General features: G+C 40.0%; 1 protein-coding gene across 5 annotated transcripts in view; it reads left to right on the top strand.

Annotated features, from left to right (window-relative positions):
* iqsec2b (IQ motif and Sec7 domain ArfGEF 2b) overlaps positions 1–19,387 on the top strand; it is a 79,391-nt gene extending 60,004 nt beyond the window's left edge. For 2 of the 5 annotated variants that reach the window (XM_084390022.1, XM_084390021.1), the window contains exons 3-15: positions 6,627–6,912; positions 6,998–7,327; positions 8,641–9,680; positions 9,836–9,997; positions 12,345–12,467; positions 12,759–12,925; positions 13,107–13,246; positions 13,405–13,530; positions 13,683–13,782; positions 15,005–15,166; positions 15,460–15,657; positions 16,435–16,505; positions 18,022–19,387. In XM_084390022.1, the coding sequence (XP_084246148.1) occupies positions 6,627–6,912; positions 6,998–7,327; positions 8,641–9,680; positions 9,836–9,997; positions 12,345–12,467; positions 12,759–12,925; positions 13,107–13,246; positions 13,405–13,530; positions 13,683–13,782; positions 15,005–15,166; positions 15,460–15,657; positions 16,435–16,505; positions 18,022–19,251 (4,135 nt within the window). In that variant the 3' untranslated portion in view covers positions 19,252–19,387. Of the gene's footprint in view, positions 1–4,664; positions 4,912–6,626; positions 6,913–6,997; positions 7,328–8,640; positions 9,681–9,835; positions 9,998–12,344; positions 12,468–12,758; positions 12,926–13,106; positions 13,247–13,404; positions 13,531–13,682; positions 13,783–15,004; positions 15,167–15,459; positions 15,658–16,434; positions 16,506–18,021 lie in introns of those variants that run through there. The other 3 variants (XM_084390024.1, XM_084390023.1, XM_084390025.1) reach the window with 3 other exon arrangements.
* The last annotated feature ends 1,739 nt before the right edge of the window (positions 19,388–21,126 follow it).

Below are 21,126 nucleotides of genomic sequence, written 5' to 3'. Positions count from 1 at the left end.
TTCAAAAGAGTCATTTAGCCCGCTGGGAAAATAGCAACAGCGCCCAAGACCCGCCCACAAAGTTACTTGCGCTTTGCGCTTTGACACTTGCGCTTCAGATCGTTAAAATAGGGCCCAATAACTCGATGGTTCACACATGGATGGTGTTACGAAGACTTTGGATTTATTAAGCACATTTGAAAATAGACAACATAATGTAATTGCTCAAGCTTACACAACATTGTATGTAGTAGTTTGTTTATTTCTTTTGTTAATGGTATTGTGTTACCTAACACAAAAGTGACTTAAGTATTTTCACACTGTTTGACATGTCAATCACCTCAATGTCAAACCAAATGACATCTGCACAAGCTTTTCTCGGTTTTGAGTGAATTTTCACAACCAAAAAGTATCCAAGTACATATTGACTTTTTTGGGGGAAATGTTTAGTTTGAAAGGTCTATTTGTGCCATCTTTCTTTACATAAATGGTACTTATTTTGCCAGTTTTTTAGTTTGGCTTAAGTGTCAAAGTAGGGGAGAGCTGGGACAGTTGAAACACTTTTCAGATAAACGTCGTTTTCTAAGATAAGGTTACATATAGTTTTTTTTTTTTTTTGTGATCAACAACTCACAAATGTGTTCTCTTAGTATCATGTGTTATTCGGTACAAATATAGAATGATTTAAGTAAAATTTGACTTTGAGCGGTAGTTGTGCTTTGTTTCAATCGTCCCGCCTGAGGGGTGGGACGGATGAAACATAACAGTTTAAACGGCAACTATTCATCTAATGTTTGTTTTTATGAACAATACCTGACAAGTAACTTATGTACATATTGTTACAAACATATTTTGTAATTTATTTTAATTTAAAGGTTCATATTAACCATTTTTTGTTCTGTTGCCCAATAAACAATAGGCGATAAGCCTATGTGCATTTTGCGTAATCTTTCTAATAGGCTATTTTGACAGACAGACAAATCCGTTTACAATTCATTTTCTTACATTTCTTCCTTGAGTCATATTGAGTGTTTGCTATATTTAATATGAAGAAAACGAGGTCACCCGGAAGACGATAAATGAAATTTATTGAAGATTTAAGATTGGACAATTGATGATTATTAAAGAGATAACGTGTTGCGTAATTGAAAATGAATTTGCATTAAAATAAACAAGTCTAGGAACAGTATATGAATCTATCAACACTATAGGCTAAATAACCATCTATGAACAGTAGCCTATAGGCTAAATAACCATGAACAGGTTTAATTCATGTCACAATGATCACAGATATAATGTGTTTTCATTATTTATTACAAAACACTTTTTTATTCAATACTTAAACAGTTAAACATATAGTGTGACACGGTTTTATATTTACTATGACCAGGTTTAACTGGCGGTGTTGTTGGTTTCAACCGTCCCGACAGCGCCTCCTGCCAGTTAATCCTGTTTTGCCCTTAAACTAAAACACTCTGATATTGCACACTTAAGGGTGTGTTTCAGGACTAATACACCTGCCGTATTATCATTACAACGGCACATGAAACAATAAATACAACTTGTCAGTCAAAAAAAAGTACCGCACGAAAGAATTCACTTACTGCACTCAAAAACAGCTTTCCGGCTTTAACTCCAAAACAGCACAACGTAAAGAAGAAATGTTTTCACGGGTCTGGTAGGCATTGCGTGCTGTACATGCTGACAAAATTTGACTTGCATGACGTGAGTGCGGTTTTCAAGGAAATCTCAATGTTTCATCCGTCCCGCGTTTCAATCGTCCCGGCTCTCCCCTACCTCTTGGGGCCTCTTAATATAAGCTGGCTCTGGTGTTTGTGAATGTATTTGCAGAGCAAAATATGCTGAGTATTCAGTTTTTAGAAAAGTTTAATTGGACATACTGTGTTTCTGATGCAACCTGCTCAGCAAGTTACTACAACATTCCTGCTGTTTAATAAGCATTAGACAGGGCTGACCTGCTACCTCCTAATCTGAAAGCAAAAATAAAGATAAATCTCTTCTATAACGATGGGGGAAACGATGCTTTTATATATCTCTTTAGCTCCTAAGAGACCAACACGTTTATTGTAAAAGTGATAGTTCACCCAGGAATTTTAATTATGTCACACTCCAGTTGTTTCAAACCTGTATGAGTTTCTTTCTTATGCTGAACCTGTGTTACAGGTTTGGAACGATATGAGAGTGAGTTAATGATGACAGAATTTCCATTTTTGGGTGGACTATCCTGTTAATTTTGAATGTTATTGTTTTATTTATGCAAATTCTACATTTACAGCACGCACATACTGACTGTGTCGTTTAATTGGGTGTATGCGAGTAGTTAAATTCTAATCTTACTCATCCGTTGTAACATTCAAAGTCTTACAATCTTACAACCTGCAACTTATCCACCAACACCCACGGTTACCGTATTAGCGCGCCGTATCTATAGCAACACTCTTTCTAATGACTGCCTCACCTCCCACGGTGGTCTCACGGCAACTGTCACTAAGCAACCCTACCTCCCTCACTCATACATGTGTGTGTGTGAGACAGAGTGTGTGGGAGGAGTGGGAGGAATGGGGAAAAGGAAGATGTGAGATGCAAAAAGACAATTTTATGAGCAGATGTTATAGCAGCATTCCCAGAATAAAACATGCACTGCAGGTTTGTCATTGAATGTAGGCAGCAGATGCCAGATTGCATTTCTAAACCATGTTGCAGTACAGAGCTAAACTAAGCAACGGCCAACTTTCTAAACCAATATTAAAGTAAAGCACAAGTACGTTTTCATGAATTGTTATGTGGTTGCTCAAGCCTCAGTGATATACAAGGCATCCTTCATTCAGTGTAAGTTTATAGGATTTACGTTTATGCAATTGTATGTTTAAAGCTACTTAAAAAGCAATCCAAAACAGCAAATAACACGTACACTCAGTTGGGTTAAGTCTTGAAAGCAACTAGTCCATTTACTCATGTAAAGTAGCCTAGCATAGGCTAATAGTGTGTATGTTTGCTCAGGTCACATAGCTGTCTATCATCTGCCCTTTTCAGACTGAAGAAATGCAAACAATATTTTCAAAGAAAATAATTACATCAATGCAAATGTCTGAGTAAACAGATTAAGCCAGGATTAGGCCTTCAACTAGGACATTTAAGTAGCTTTTATAAACGTGCCTTAGAAAAAAAAGACAAAGACAAAACAATGGCAGTGACATATTTTAAGATATGTCAGTGCAAATTGCTTTCAGTTTAAACAGCTCAAACATGCATTTTAGTCTGGGACTAGACTAGCCTTGTCTGTGAAACCGGGGGTCAGTGTTGATATTGAAACTAGAATTTGTTTTCAGGTAGGCTAGCTATTAGAAATCTATCTTTTTTATTTCAAAGGCATAGGTCACCCAGAACCAAAACGTATTCCCTCTCATGTCGTTCCAAAACCCGCATGACTTTCTTTCTTCCATGGTACACAAAAGGTGATAATGTAATGAATATCTGGTGGAAGGAATTCAATACAATGGCAGTATATTGAGCGTTAACATTTACCTCTTTCTACCTGCCATAGACGGAATTTTCCATCATTTATGGGACAATGCTTCCCTAGCATTGACAGAATTTTCCGGCAATCCGTGTTTTCACTGTTACATGGTAGGGGGGCGCTATTACGCATCCTCTGAAATAGGACTGAATCTCCGGGTCAAAACACAGGCAAAGAAGAAGCAGAAACAAGCAAAAGAAGCATTGCTTATGCACATGTAAGCTAACATGATCATTAAACATTAAACAGCTTATAAATTAAAAGAGCCAAACTTTACCAAAAGAAATGTAGACCAAGGAAGAGGTATAGTCAAGTCAAATCATCTTTATTTCTATAGCACTTTATACAATACAGATTGTTTCAAAGCAGCTTTACAGTGATAACAGGAAAAGTATTCAATGATGCAAACAGAGTTAATTTTGGCTGTACAGCAGCTCTAAAAGAAAATGATATCATTGTTCAGCTGAAGTCAGTTCAGTGTTGATTCATTTCCGTTGTAAAGATCATCTATTATTAAATTAGGTAATTTCATCTATAAAGCAGTTCTGCAGAAAACAGTGATGTCATCGTCTAGTTCAGTTCAGTTCTCATACAATAGTGTCAGTACAGTCAAATCAATGAATAGAATGGTTCTTTCTTCTAAAAGCAGAGGTCTGTTCTTTCTTTTGATATATTGTATGTTCAGATATTCATACAACAAAATATTCTGGGGGCCATGAAAGTTTTGAGAAAATTATTAAACAATTGAGACTTAAAAGAGATCTCAGTTATGATTTTGCTTTCAAATGGGTTGAACTGACACAGCAGTACAGCTCAAAAGGCGATTACTGTGTCTTCCTTTCTCCCCTTCAGTCTTTTGTCCACTCCATACAAATACAGGAAACCACATATTAGGGGTGGAAAATACAGACCAGCACAACAGAGAGGGAACACAAGTTTTTGTGAACATCATAGACGATTACCACAAACACCTGTGTGAAAAACTATTCTAGACCCATCTATGAAGAAGATGACAAATACAAGCACTGAAGGAGATCCTAAAGCTGATTGGTCCAGAAACTCCAGCCTCAGTTACATATCTGGTCACACTTTCCGAGCTAATGACTTCGGTGAACTATACCACTGCACTCTGTGTAATGTAAATAATGAGAGGGAGAGAGAAAATGGGAGGAGGGAGGGTTTAAGCACTGCCATGTGACTATGTGTTGGTGACCTCCTGACAGTCGGTCATAACTACAGAACGACTTTAAAAAAGCCACAAAGTTCAGCACTTGGTGAATTCCAGGAGCTTCAGCCTCTTTGCCAAATTTGGACTTAAAGGAAGCGAAACCTCCTTTCGTTCTCAGGGTGGATGTTCAAGTGCGTGGGTTTATGACCTGTTTTTAGTAAATGTGGTAAGTGTACAGTTAAAAGTTTACAAATTTGATGGCATTTAATCCTAACACCCGCTGTTAAGCCTATTAGGTTTCTGTTTTCCTACATACAAAAGAGGGTGAAACGAGGGTATTGTGCTTTTGTAAAGACTGGACCTTTCTGTGTGTAATGGTTACCTGTTGTTACATGTGATAAACAACAAAACAAGGATTATATGCATGCAAGTGTCTTTCTGTGGGCTTGAGAGAGTGAGAAATCATTTAGGCAAAATGAGAATAGTTTCGTAAGATGTCTGAATTGCAGTACATTAGCATTATATGATAATATCTTGCCTTCAATAACCTCCTCCGACTTAGTCATGCAGAACAGGAAGCTGCTTGCAGTGATTCAGAAGTACCCACTGTCCTGTCAGAAAGCTGTGTCAGGATTATGAGTTCAGATCACATGCTGTTGTGTTTCCCATGGCAAACCCAAGGGTCACCGCCTCTACACTTGGGTGACTGACCCTGTAAACTATGCTCCTCTGTCAATAGACTGTTTGTTCTTATTCTGTAATTTCTTATGCAGTGGTGTTTGCAAACTCTTAACACAAAGTATTAAACGTCAGTGTGTAACTTCAACTTGTTTGTGCTATTGGCATGAATGGTACCACAGATTGTGTGGATTGTTGAGGAGAAGTGTGTTATTGCTTTTCCAAGCAAATTTCAATTTTTGCCTGGCTGATAAAAAAAAAGACTGAAAAAAACATTAAATTGCATTGAATTTGCAAGATGTGAGCCATACAACATCATTAGCAGGAACCTAGCAACAACTCTGAACATCCTAATATTTGCAAAGCAATGTGATGACAACTTAGAAGGCTTTAGAAACTGCATAGAAATGTGATTACCTCTCAGAACGCCTACCACACAGTACCTTAGTTTCATGTTGGTGAGTTTTGCACTGGCAAGAACCATTTGCATTTTCTTCAGAAAACCTAGAAATCTATTTCATGTTATACTTTAGTATAAAGTCCACTGAATGAGGTTGCATAGTTGATGTCATTTATGTTTGTTGGTATAACATAAGTATAAATCAATCTTTTGCTCTGATGGAAGACTGCAGGATGAGTAAGTCCCTTATGGAAGTGGAAGACAACAAGTCATCAAGGATGAGAACTGTTGTGTGAGGAGCAAGAGATGAGGACATATAGTGTCAATAGTGTAGAGATAAGGTTTGGATATGATCCAACAGTTTGGATATGATGCCACACATGTGCGGTCCACATGCTTAAACTTCTTACTTGACAGGTACAGATGTCAAAAACAGAACTTGATTTTACAGGAAATTTACAACAGTTTTTCAAGTTTCTTTAAAGTTTCAGCACATACTGTGAACTCAGCTGATGAAGATGAGACTATTTATATATAAACTATTGTCTTTGATACTGGAACCAAGATTTTATTAAGACAATGACTTCTAATTACAAATCTTAAGTATAACTAGAATTGTTAAACATTTTCTGTCTTTGCTTTTAACTGTTTGATAATTCTAGGAAAGCCTGAGGCTTGTTTAGGACATTGGCCCTGTTTAAAGCTTTCCTGAAAGTCAAAATGCTAACTCAGTGGAAAATGAGTAATGTCATGAATTCCTGAGTTGTTTGAGATTTTTATCTTATCCTCTCATTATGGGGGCGTTTCAGACTCAAACTTATTATCTCTCTTTCTCTCCTCTCTCTCTCACCCACCCCTTTCAGTGAGGAGGAAACCCAGAGTTCAGCTTCACGTCCCTTTTCAGACAATTCCAGCAGTAAATCTCCTTACGTGTACCGCTCTGACCGTTACGGGGACAACAGCTGTGGCCCCCCAGGCCCCAGGGTGCCTTTTGTGCCCCCTCCTAGCCCAGCCAGTCTTGCCTGGGCACAACGTACACGCAACCAACCAGCTAGCCTGGCCCTACGTAAGCAAGAAGAAGAGGAAACCAAGAGGTGCAAAACCCTATCAAGCAGCTATGAACTCTCTACAGACCTACAAGACAAGAAGGTAAGGAATGCAAAAAAGTATTATGATTCGCAGTAAATCACATTCTGTTAGAGAAAATATAACTGATATGGCTGTCATTGTGCAGGTGGAGATGCTGGAGAAGAAATATGGAGGTTACTTCGTAAGTAGACGAGCAGCGCGTACCATCCAGACAGCATTCCGTCAATATCGTATGAACAAGAACTTTGAGCGCCTACGCAGCTCAGCTTCTGAGAGCCGCATGACACGCCGCATCATCCTTTCCAACATGCGACTGCAGTACTCGTTTGATGACCGACAGCCTCAACCTCCCACCCCGACTCACTACAGTCACAGTCCAGGAATGGGTCCTCCGCATTCTCCAACCTGCACCACAGAGCCAAGCTCCCCATCACGGCCGGAGTACACCCACCTTGAGGACTCCTTCTCTAAACAAGTAAGTTCTCAGTTTGTCTGTATCTGAAGTCATTATAGAGATAAAGGGTCTTTGGGGGTTAAGAATGAACATACCCTGCTGAAAAGACGAGCAAAACTGGTCAGCAGTGTGTGTTGTGTTTTGGATGCTGATCCTCAACATTGGAAGCTAATATATAGGCTACATAATTAGCTTAACCAGCAAGATGTTTTTGGTCAACCAGCTTTACCAGAAAGACAGTTGGTCAAAGTTTTGCATACCTGTTTCAGCTTCTCCGTACACAGCCTTACGTGAACTGATTGTTTAAATGATTATAAATGAACTGTCAAACCATGACTAGATAATGCTATGAAAAAAAATGCCTATCCTGTGGCTCCTTCACTCTCAGAAAACAAAAACAACAACTTGTCATTGGGGCAGCACTAGGGGTTGAACGACATCAGAATTTTTAAAGTTGACATTTATGTGATGAAAGTCGAGTCGACGCCATCTAGTCGCTGATGACGTCATTAATGAACAAATAAGCCTGAACTTCGAGCTGAGACTCGAATGCGGGTTGCCATGCGCAGAGCCATGGCATATTGACACAGCGCTGCCCACAAGACTTTACATAACAGCTTATTTTGATCAATTCTTTTGTCTTTGGGTCATTATTTTTTTTCATCTCCGATTTCTGCTCGTTCTAAATCAGATATAGATAAAGTAGCACAGTAAACATTTATAGGCTATGAATGCATTAGTGAGAGAGTGATTGAGCGTGAATTAATTCTACCTGGCAGTGTCTCTCTAATAATAATATTGAAGCGATGTGCACAAGCTTCTGTATGTGTGTGCGTTACAATGCAGCACCCATTCGTTTAGAATGGCGATTAACTTATGTGTACAATAAGCTGTTTAAAACGTGCATTCTACCGATCAATTTTGAGCATCTAGATAGTATAATCAAACATCTTGTGTAGCGCTTGAGGAGTGGAGTATGTATTTATTTGTAATTTTAACTGTTTGAACACGGAGCTTTAAAATGGATTGCCAAGATTTCTTATCCTGTTGCGCCCTCTATAGGCCATGACCAGCGACTAGTCGATGTCAAGCTTAAAGCATCATGGCAGAGCATTAAAGTTAACTAGTCAGTGCAGCCCCTAGGCAGTACCCTTAAATAAATTAAGTTTGTACCTTATTTACTCCTAAAATATTCATAGTAGTACCTTAAGAGTACTATTCTAAGGTATATGCACATTTTATGGGTACTGCCCCAGAGACAGGGATCTTCTGTAACCCTAAAGGTAAATATTTTGCACAGTTTATCTGACAGTGTTCATTTCTTTGTACTCAAGGTGAAGTCCTTGGCAGACTCCATTGATGATGCCCTAACTTGTCGACCACGCCGAGATGACTCCCAGGAAGGGATAGGGGATGGAAGTGGTGTTGTGGATGACTTTGGCGAGTGCATATGGAGCAGCAACAGCCACGCATCCTTGCGGAGAGGCCTTGCAGACAGGGATCGAGGAGGTACAGGGGGCTTGAGCATGCACGAGGATAGCACAGCCACCTCCTACAGCGATGTCACACTTTACATGGACGACGGACTACCTTCCTCGCCGCTTTCTCTAGACCGGGCCCCTAGCAGCACAGACACTGAGTTCTGGGGGGGTGTTGGAAGCGGGGTAGGTGGTCGGGAGGATAGTCGTGACACAGAGGGAGGAGGAAGCAGCAATAGTCGCCGAAGCACACCTTGCACAGAGTGCCGTGATTACCGTTTACGGGGAGGGCACTTACCACTACTTACAATTGAACCACCTAGCGACAGCTCCGTGGACATGAGTGACCGCTCAGATCGAGGCTCCCTCAGCAGACAACTAGTGTATGAGCAGGACTCAGTGGGAGGGTCACCTCAAGGTACACTAAAACACAACCCTAATGCTCGTTCAACATCCTCGACAGCTGCACAAGGTCAAACACGTCCAGCTAGCCGATCGATACCGTCACATATCCCACACCACATGGCTCACCATCATCACCACCACCACCACCACCATCACCAGTACCCTGACACTCCTTCGTCCTCCTCCTCTCCTCAGCAGCCCCCAACCACACCACTCTCATCCTCCTCTTCAGCACCCCTGCCACCTGGTGGCTTGGAGCAGCAGTGCTGTTCGGATGGTGATAATGACTCACTGAATTCCACCACAAACTCTAATGAGACCATTAATTGCAGCTCAGGCTCTTCGTCAAGGGACAGTCTGCGGGAGCCCCTGCCCCCATTAGGAAAACAGACCTACCAGAGAGAAAGCCGGCACAGCTGGGACTCTCCTGCCTTTAACAACGATGTGGTTCAGAGAAGACAATATCGCATTGGACTCAACCTCTTCAACAAGTAAGAGAAAATGAAACTCTACCTCTTATAAGCAACAATCCCACCATTTAATATAATAACAAGCCAGTGACAAAGCTATTATAAATCACATAGAGGAAACTGAATGAATCTGATTAAAACATGATTAAACTGTACTGTTGTTTTTTGGACTGCAGGAAGCCGGAAAAGGGTATCCAGTACCTGATTGAAAAGGGCTTTGTGTCAGACACACCGGTGGGCATCGCTCGCTTCATCCTGGAGAGAAAAGGTCTGAGTCGGCAGATGATTGGAGAGTTCCTTGGAAACAGACAGAAACAGTTCAACAAAGATGTATTGGAGTGAGTTCACACAATAAATCCTCTAACATTTAGAGCTAAGAGCTAAATATAAATTTAGAGCTAAGGCCCTGTTTACACCTGGTATGAAGATGCATTTTGGTCGATCAGATCTAAAGTGGACGATGCTAAATTAGGGGTGGGAATCTCTAGACACGATTCGATTCGATTACGAATCAGAGGGATGTGATGTGATGATAAAACAATTATCAATACATCTTTTTTTTCTATATAGATTTTTTTTCTCACTATGTGACTACTTGGATTTTTTTTAAGCAATGTATCTGTAATGATCCATAATGAATTTACTTCCAATATATTTTGTTAATTAAACAAATGGAAGTGATTTGGCAATAAATGTTGCAATAGAGTTTGTAATTCGCTTTGCCTTTTCCGAGTTGGGAAGCTTTTAAGATTGTCCTGGTTTCCACGTCAGCGCTGTTTGATCTGACATGTGGTTTATAACAGAATTCTGCGCCAAATTTGAATGCTTCCAATTAAATCTCGCTGCGATGTTATTTATCTGCGGTGAAATGTTATTTATCTGCGGTGAATTCTTTCTCACTGGATTTTCCAGCGCTGTGTAACAACAGTGTCGCGTGATTGAGATTGGCCCACGAGTAAACCTGTTCTGAGCTTGCGTTGCACGGAAGCTAAATGAATAGCGCGGTTTTGTAACTTTCGTTTCGTGCCATTTGATGTTTCTCGTATCGTATGTAACAGAAGTTGCAGCTCTTATCAATTGCACAACGTGGTGGTCGCACCAGTGCGACCCCTTGTCACCCATTTGGTCGCAGTCTGGAGCCCCACTTGCATAAAGTGCAGGTCCTTTTTCCCTTCAACTTCATAGAAGCCAAAGTTACGCTAGATTTTAATGCAGAGCGTGCCGGTCGGATTTCTCGCTCAACCATCATGGGTCTCTTTTATGTGCACAGCTGCACGCCACAGACTGTCCTGGTGCCTTTTGTGTTCCGTCAACATTACGTTATTAATTAACATTTTGAAAATCAATATTTGACATTTGTGATTCAATTCAGAATAGTCCACGTCCGCATCGCGATGCATCTAAGAATCGATTTTCCCCCCACCCCTATGCTAAATACAGGTGTAAATGGGATCTGAAAAATGTTGAGCTTATGACCACTTCCGGAGGTATTCGAAAACACATTAGACCAGATTGCTTTCGTAATGTAAACGCTCATGTGGTCGAATGCGTTCAAACAGCCACAAAAGACGGCCTAATCTCCGCCTACTGAACTAACGCGTAAACATTATGGGAAGCTTAGTAGCCAGACGGGATTCAAACTTTGTTGGCTGAAGACCCAAGTTTGGTTTGAAGAAGAAAAACTTACCAAGCACAATGTTCTCTCACCATTCCTGATTTCTAACATGAGCTGACAACAAAGCTGATGCTCTCTGCATGTTTTTCCGTCGTCTTCGGGTGCGTTCATATGTAAATTGCGTGAGCTTACTTTGTACATTAGATCAAAAGATAAAAGAAAAAACAATAACATACATTTACCCGTCTATTAACTTTCCCTTAAATAAATCAGGACAGAAGTGGTTGAAAGTAGACAAAAGAGACAGATTACCACACCAGGTGTAAACCTGTGTCTTCCTCGTCTACTTGTGATCTGATCGACCAAAACACATCTTAATACCAGGTGTAAAGCAAATCTTTTAGCAAATGACAAAAGGTTAATTTTCAAAAAGGTTTGCTTTGAAAAAATGTAATCATTAACAAGGTTCAACTGAAAAGATACATAGCCATGCATTGAATATAACGTATACACTATAACACTTGACTTAGCTTGCAGTTCAACAGAGAAGGGGTTTTCAACCTTTTTCAGGCCAAGACCCTTTGGTGGATAGAGAGGTTGCATTAAATTAACTGTTGCATTTTAGATCTGACTTATAATAACTTACATGTAGTATTATTAATGTTAATGTATTTACTGTACAGACTTTAAGATGCTTAAAATAAAGTCATTAAAATAATACTTTTGATGTTCATATACTTACAGTACATACTGTACACTACATTTTAATGTAATTTAATACATTTTAATCTGAGAATTTTGGCTTTGATTGAAGTTAATTAACCTAATAATATATTGTTTCAATGTAATTGTTTCATAAATATTCAATTTTTTTAGATCAGAACAATAATTGCCAGACCCCTTGTGGAGCCCCAACACCCTTGCAATCGAGCAATACAATATTTTGAACAATATTACATAAAAAATGCACAGAAAATAAAGAATTTCTTCATCCTCAAACAAATGAATGCACATTTTGGCATGAGAATGTATAAATATGTACCATTTTCTTCCACTTTTGTTTTTCTCAGTTGTGTTGTGGATGAAATGGACTTTTCCGGAATGGATCTCGATGATGCTTTGAGGAAATTTCAAGCTCAGATAAAAGTACAAGGAGAGGCCCAAAAAGTGGAAAGACTTATTGAGGCTTTCAGGTAGGTTAATGCAATCGTAGTTAAAAAGAAAAAAAAAAAACTTAGCATTTCACATTTATTAAATTAAGCCACGAGAGGCTATGGGTTACAATGGTTTTAACACTATTAAGGGGTCTTGGTAAAAGAAAATTCCTATTGATGTCGCTCATAAATCAGCTATATAGTGACATCAAACATGGCTCATCCCATCAGATTTCAAAGCTGGTATAATGCGTTTATAAAACATGTTTTATCTATCCTTCAGTATTTGCACATTTAAATTCTATTTCTCTCTCTGTATCTGTCTTGTAGTCAGAGGTATTGTGTTTGTAACCCAGCACTGGTAAGACAGTTCCAGAACCCAGACACCATCTTCATCCTAGCGTTTGCCATCATCCTCCTCAACACAGACATGTACAGCCCCAATATCAAAGCGGAAAGGAAGATGAAGCTGGACGATTTCATCAAAAACTTGCGAGGTGGTGTTCAAATCTCTCTCTCTCTCTCTGAAATATCACACATTCACATATTTGGCACTTACTTAAGTGGCCAACTACAAACACAGTCTCAATCTGCTTTTAAATGTGCCATGTAACTGTCAGGGATTTTGCAAATACACTAAATCTCTTCTTGTGTGCATGTCATTTCTTTCTCTCTCAGGGGTGGATAATGGTCAGGACATCCCACGTGACTTACTGGTTGGAATCTACCAACGCATTCAGAAGTGGGAACTGAGGACCAATGATGACCATGTTTCTCAGGTGCAGGCGGTGGAGAGAGTCATTGTGGGCAAGAAACCTGTGAGTACTACTGAGACGTTTATCAAATTGAGTTTTTTTATTAGAATCTTTTAGAATAGTGAACTGTTCTGTCAGTGTAAAATCATACTTTTGACCTGTTTGATGAACAATTTGTAATGTAGTTCCAAAGTAAATGGAAATATCTGCTCTGTGTGTAGGTTCTGTCTCTGCCCCACCGCAGACTGGTGTGCTGCTGTCAGCTCTATGAAGTCCCGGACACCAACCGTCCTCAAAGATCTGGAGTCCACCAGAGAGAGGTCTTCCTGTTCAACGACCTGATTGTGGTAATGTCAATAACACACATCTATTAATAATGCATGCCAAATGAATTGGCCCAAGCCATTTTAGCAACATCTCCTCAGCATGAATGTGTATTTTAAAGTTACTACATATTAAAATGCTTAGTGGTTCTTTTTCTTTGTTATTATATTTCAAGGTTACAAAGATCTTCCAGAAGAAGAAAACCTCCGTAACATACAGTTTCAGACAGTCCTTCCCTCTTGTGGAGATGCAGGTTCACATGTTCCAGAACTCCTGTAAGATTTGAAGTTCATTTTCGTCTTTCTTATATACACATTACAGTTCAAAAGTTTGGGGTCAATAAGATTTTTTGGTGTTTTTGAAAAAGGTTTCTAATGCTCACCCAGAATGCTTTTATGTGCTCAAAAATATAGTAATGTTGTGAAATATTATTGTAATTTTGAATGGCTTCATTCCATTTTATTAAATTTAAAAATATAATTTATTTTTGTGATGGCAAAGCTGAATTACTCCTGTCTTCAGTTTGACATGATCTTTCAGAAATCATTCTAATATGCTGATTTGTTTCTCAAGAAGCATTTATTATTATTATCAATGTTGAAAACAGTTGTGCTTCTTAAATATTTTGAAGGAAACAATACTACATTTTTTGAGGAACCTTTGATGAATATGAAGTTTAAAAAACAGCAATTATTTGAAATAAAACATTATAAATGTCTTTACTGTTTTTCATCAGTTTAATATGTCCTTGCTCGTACTGACCCCAAACTTTTGATTAAAAAAAATGATAATAATATATGTGTCATATTAAAAATTCCCTGGCTTAGTTTAGAGTTTTCTTAAAAAGCTGTAAATTATTATAATCAACAGAGTTCAGTTCCGATGGCCATGGAAAACCTGGAAAACAAATGTCAGGGAATTTTAATATTGTGATTGTTAGACCAGGAAAAGTCATGGAAATTTCTATAGTGAATATTCATTTTTCTGCTTCTCTAAAATCATCACTTAAACCTATATTTAAAGTGGTCGTGACATGGATTTTTTTATTATTTTATTATGTTCCATGACGTTAACTTATAATGTTTAAATGTTTACAAAAAACGAACAAAACAAAAACAAATATATTTCTGGATTTTTTTTTATTTACAGACAAAGCATTATGAAATCATTTACTTATGGTTTGTGATGCAGCTGCTGTCAGAGCCAATATTAGTATCTTTGCAAACTCTCCATTACTCTGTGGACGCCACAGATCCCGCAATATCAAAACAAGCTGTTTTTGGAACTTGATTAAATAAATGCTTTGTTTACAATGAGGAGGTCTTTTTAAGCTATGAAACTTGCAAGATGTTTTAATGGTACAAAGACCTCTAATATGTCAAAAGATCAAGGCAAATTTGATTTCTCATGTCATGACCCCTGTAAAAATAATAATAATGTGACATTGTTATTTGTGAACCCTGAATAAACATGATCTTTTTCTCTCTCCACCCTCAGACTATCCTCATGGTGTCAAATTAGCATCAGCCATCCCGGGCGGTGAGCATAAAGTTTTGATTGTGTTCACGGCCCCTAGTCAACAGGACCGCACACGGTTCGTCAGTGATCTGAGGGAGAGCATTGCTGAGGTGCAGGAAATGGAGAAATACAGAGTAGAGTGTGAGTACAGCACCCTCTGCTGCTCTCATAAATCAACTACACTTTATTCTGGCCCTCTGCTGGTGGTTTACTACTACAACATTAACATCATTGATTTACAATGACCCCTGGTCACCATAATGATGACTCATAGAAAACACATAGTAAACAAGACAAAAATAGCTCATTGTTAACAACTTGCTTTTAGTATATGTACAGACAAATTATTTGATGCTGGAAACATTGTACCTGGTTAGGAAAAGGTCTTACACTGTATAGTCCTCTGATGATATTTGTTCTTTCTCCTCCTGCAGCTGAATTGGAGAAGCAGAAGGGAGTAATGCGGCCCAGCCTGCTCACCAACAGCATGATGGCAGGAGGAGTGGGTGGAGTCAAGAATGAAGTGGTGAATGGCACTATGGGAAGGCCTAGTTTGGATGATAACTATTCACCAGGAGAGGGCCTCAAACGCACTGCTCTCAGCTCCTCACTGAGGGACCTGTCTGAATCAGGTGAGACTCTTTACTGTGACTGGCAGCCAATGTAATTATGGCCGTTTAATACCATACTACATTAGGGGCAAATATAAAATATTGAAGGAAATGTTTCCCCTAAATAAAAATTCTGTCAACATGTTGTTCCAAACATGTACTATTTTCTTTCTCCCGTGGAACACAAAAGAGGATATTTTAAAGAATGTTGGTAAATAAAACAGTATCGGTTCCCATTGACTTCCATTGTATGGACAAAAAATACAATTGAAGTTAATAGGACCCGAAACTGTTTGGTTATCAACACTCTTCAAAATATCTTCTTTTGTGTTCAGAGGAAGAATGAAATTTTTGGGTGGACTATCCCTTTAAACGTACATATAACATATACAAAGTTTTTTGTCAAAACACTCTTTTTATTTTTCCTATATGGCTTTAGGCTAAATTGTAATTTTAGGGTGAGATATTCTTCAAAATCAAGAATAATCAAAAAATTTGACAACACCAACAAGAAATTTTAAATTATGTTAACACTACAGTTGTCAAAATGTACCTACTTTGATAAAGCGTCACAATTTTAAACTTTCAGTACCGACTTGGTTCCGTAGTCTGACCGAAGTTTTAGTCTGACAACTCTAGTTAACACTGATTGTCATTGTATTACACTCAGTCACTCACTCACCCTCTCTCTAGCACACACACACACACACACACACACACACACACACACACACACACACACACACACACACACACACACACTGCAGTTGTGACTGACATCTGCTAACTGGGTAACAGGGAAACGTGGCCGCAGAAACAGCGTTGGTTCCCTTGACAGTACAATGGAAGTAAGTCTGAGTGAAGCAGAGGTCTGTATCTTTAGCTTTAGTCCCCAAACCCAAACCACCCGCATGCCTGCCTGGAATCCCCACAAAACATGGCGCCATCCTGCATGTGTCCTTACCATAGACACAGAGCCATGTGTGTGCATCTTGTGTGACCATGTGTGGTCCGTGGAATGTTAATGTACACGTGACTGAGGCTATGAATCAATAACATCAGTCATTCAGACTCCCTGTGAAGATTTGCAGTCATTCGGGACATCGTTGAATATCTTGTAGTTTACTCTGGAACATCTGGACTAGAAGACCCGGAATTAATTCTGCATGACATTGATGTTCTATAGAAACATATAAATTTAGTTCATGTTTGTTTTTTACTTCTGTATGGTTGCATTGTGCTTTTGTAATGTGGTTTGTGTAGATGTTTGGTATTTGAAATGTTATGCATGGACTAGTGGTTGTATGATATCAGTTCTCTTCATTTTTATACTAAGTCCTGCATTTTATTAAGTGTCCCTCCCAAATCAAGTCAAATATGTAATAAAATTGACCCTTTTTTACTCGTTTAGTACACTCGTTTTATACATGAGTCATTAGTGCGTTTTGGGGCAGTCCTAAAACTGATGATTTACACATGAAACAGCATTGATCTCACTGACAGCTTCTGTAATAGCGAGAATGACAGCAGATTGGATGCCACTTCCTGGTTCAGTGTAAAATAGGCAATAGATATTAAAAAAGCAATAGGAAAATGCATTTATCAATCAATCACAAATAAGCTGTATCATTACACAGTTTCTTCTTGTTTATATATCTGCATTTTTATTAACTGACTGTTTTTGATTATCACATTTTAAATTATTTAACCTATATATCCAATATTGATAATCCATTGCTGATCAGCTTTCCTAACCATTTATCCATTTCATAGTTGATTAATTGATTTCTTAATTTTTCAAGTGACGATTGATTTGAGCCCACATTAAACGAATTACCGTTGCAACTTTCTGAAGTCTTTCAAATAAGACAAGTGACCTTGACTTTGATTACATGTCCACCAATCAAGTTCTGCCTCCTTTCTGATCTCATTTGAATACTCTGTTTTCCTCATCTGATTACAGAAGTAGAATGGTTTACAAATGCTGTTTCATCTTCAATTTTATAGCAACTAAACAGATGAGTAATTTCTTGGAAGCATAGGTTTTGACCATTACACAAAACAGAAATAATATAGCAAAATTGGCGTTATAAGCATTCGGGACACATAATAGATGGTTGGGCGCATGTGTTTGTGTAATAATGTTCTGAATTATGATGCGGACAGAATGTTGTTTCTCTACCCTAATCAACTCACCCCTGTTTTTCCTCCCCATCGAAACCACCTTTCTCTCTGTATCCTTTTGCTATATTTTCTTTCTCTCTCTTGTTTATTGCCCACATTCCTGCTCCACTTTGCACACCCTCTCTTCTCTCTCAAACACTTGTTTTTGGCTTTGCTGTCCTCCTCTTTTTTCCTCCTTTCCCCCCACTCTCTTTGTCTTAGGGTTCCATCATTAGCAGTCCACGGCCTCACCAGCGTTATCCAGTAGCCACTGTGCTCCCGGGATGCTATGGAGCAGAAGATTACCGGCCTCACCGCCCCATCCTGAGCCCCGGAGTGGGGGTGGGGGGTGGGCCGGGGCAGCAACACACACCTGCGGTGACTGGCGCTGGGCCAGTCTCCAGCAGCACCGAGAGAGGAACGACTGGAATGGGGACTGGGAGCAACAACAACAACACCGGTTCCTTCCTGGGCTCCCTTTTTGGGGGCAAGCGATCCAAAGCGCCGGGTCCTATTATCCCCCCGGGGCCACCTTACCCCGCCCCTGTGGCCCCACCGACTACAGGAGGGCCACCGCCTCTGTCCCCGTCCTCGCTGTGCCCGGGGGAGGGCGGGGGTCCTTCCAAGATCCAGGCCCTGCACGCCCAGTACTGCCATACTACCAGCAACAATGTCAGTGGACAGCCTCCACCCCCGTACTACCACCACCACCGCTTCCATACACAGACCGTACCTACATCTGGGCCGCCGGCCCTCCATACTCTTCAGCGGGTCACCTTACCTCGACGACCACTCCCCAACCCCTCCGCGCACTCCCCGTACCAGCCGATCTCCCAGCATACTTTGCAGGGTCGCTACGGGAGCATGGGCAACATGGGCTCCGGCCACCCTCCCCCCCTTTCTCCTCACTCCCCACTCTCCCCTCATCCGCAGTTTGCTCTGTTCCACACGCAGCCCACACACTCGGCCAGAGGCGGCATCAGCAAGCCCCCTCTCACCCTGTCGCACTCTCAGCCGCACCCGCACGCACACTCCCACACCCACCCCGTGCATGTGCACACGCCGCACCCGGGCTCCCACCCCGTGCACCAACCTCACTTCGTCTTCGCCAGCCCTCCGCCCCCGCCCTTCCCTGCTCCAACTCAGCCGCCTCCAGTCTCCGCGTCCGGCACTGTCCACCACGGGCCGCCGGCCGCCCAGTATCTGCCCCAGTATCCTCCGTTGGGCTCTATTCCCCCTCCCCCCCCCCACTCCCCTTTACCCCCCCCTTCCTCCCCCCTTACCCCTCTTACGCCTCTCTCCCCTCTCCCCCCCCAGCACCAAGGCCCACCTTCCCAAGCCGGGGGTCAGCAAGGGCCCTCGCCGGCCCAGAGTGGAGCCGCACCTGGGGGGACGGGCACAGTCGAACGCGCCAAATCCAAACCTACCAACCGAATCAGCACGGTAGTGTGAGCCGGGGGAAGTCGCGAGGCTGGGGGACGCTGAAGGGTCCTTTGGTAATCGGAGGGGGGACCGCTGCGAGGGTGGAGGAGGCAGGCAGCGGCAGGGCCAAATCTGATAATAATGCCAGTGGGAAAAAGAAACGCAGCCTGCTAAGACTCTGCTACTTTCACCTGCGCTTCCCACAAGTGTGATTGAAGGGACTTACCGAGGCAAAACTGCCATACAGATAGTTGAAGGCTCTTAGGTAGATCAGTGCTGTGGGAAATATACTAGACAACAACAAAGAGAAACAATTAGGACACTTTACTTTCAGTTTAGCTGATGTAGATGGGTTTGACTGCCAAATGACTTCTTGGCTTCTTCTTCTTAAATTCCATATTCAGACAAGAAATATCCTACTAAAGCATGTAAAAGACACGTGGACATGCACACACAAACTCGAACATAAAATTGTCCACAGTCTTGTTTTTAGTTGCGTAGAGCCATAAAGTTAGGGTAAAATGGTTGCATTTTGCATTCATCATCACAGGCATTGGAGAAACTGTACCTTGTTTGACCTGGGAACCTGTTTAGGAAATGTGAAGACCAGAGAGCATACAAATAACATTGTGCTGGACAGATCAAAGCACAGTATGTTCAGTGATTTCATACATTCCAGTAATCATGTTAAGCATTAGTCGCTTTAGCATTCGCAAGATGCAATAATCTTTTCACTAAATTGATGTCCAGCTTCTACTTACTAAATAATTGTAAATGCTCTATTGCTCTTTTTGTATACATCTATAACATTGACATATATGAGTGTTAATAGAGATAAATCCACAAAGCAAATATCTTACACCTGGTATGATTGTTTAAAGTAAGTCAGTATTGGCCTGACCTCTTTAAAAGCCTTGTATGTGGATGTGCTGTTTGTAATCATCCTAGAATCACTTTCAGAATTATTACCATGTGTAAAATTATATGGAATTTTAGCACAAAATAATATTTCAGTAATGTTAAATATATATATATACATATATATCAGTCAAATAATATATCAGTAACATTTTATTTATAAACTTAATTTCTACAGTTGCACCAATACCATGTTTCAGAAAAATAAATATAAATTTATACACAAATGAGAAAACAGTAAGTAAATTTCATAATTTGATCTGTAATGTAAATTTTTTTTATGTTAAATCCAAAGTACTGTGCCTAAAGTCTAAACATTTTCTCATGGCAGCATTACTTTCTATTAATCCAGTTTTTAAGAATCCCGAAGGGCTTGAATGAATTTCAAAGGATGTAAACTCACATTACAGTAAAAATCATTGAGCCAATTTGTGTACGTTATCATCCATGTCTAAATTCTTAGCACATTTCTAGTAAAGTTCCAGTAAAATTGTCAAGGCCCAGAATGTGAAAACAAAAGGCATCAAATGCACTTTAGAAATGAATGTGTTTTCTGAACTATATTAAATGAATATATCTCCATAATCCATTAAAACAAAAAAACATTACGCTTTTCCCACGTTAAGTATTTTTACCTATGAGGGCTAGTGACGTATGAAGGAAACATTCCATGAAAGATTGTTGCCAGTCTTCACATCTGAATTGTCTGTATTTAGTTTCCATTGGTTCCTCATTAATACTGCCAACCATTCTTTACCAAGGTGTTTTTGATTAGTTAATGCTGTTATATGAATGTTTGCTATGAATTTAAATTTTAATGAATATAACTATTCTTATGTTATGTTATGAAACTAAATTTGACTTGTAAATAGGAAATGTTTTCTCATGCTTTGGCATTCAACGGTGAAGTGTCAAGGATGTGTTTTATTGTTATTGATGATTTTTATGGACAAACACACTTGTCTTTACAAGTGTCCTTGAATGTCA

Source organism: Rutilus rutilus, assembly GCF_951802725.1.
Source record: "Rutilus rutilus genome assembly, chromosome: 19".
Classification (NCBI taxonomy): Eukaryota; Metazoa; Chordata; class Actinopteri; order Cypriniformes; family Leuciscidae; genus Rutilus; species Rutilus rutilus.
Note: the sequence above shows the minus strand (reverse complement) of the source record. Positions and strands in the feature narration are given on the sequence as shown.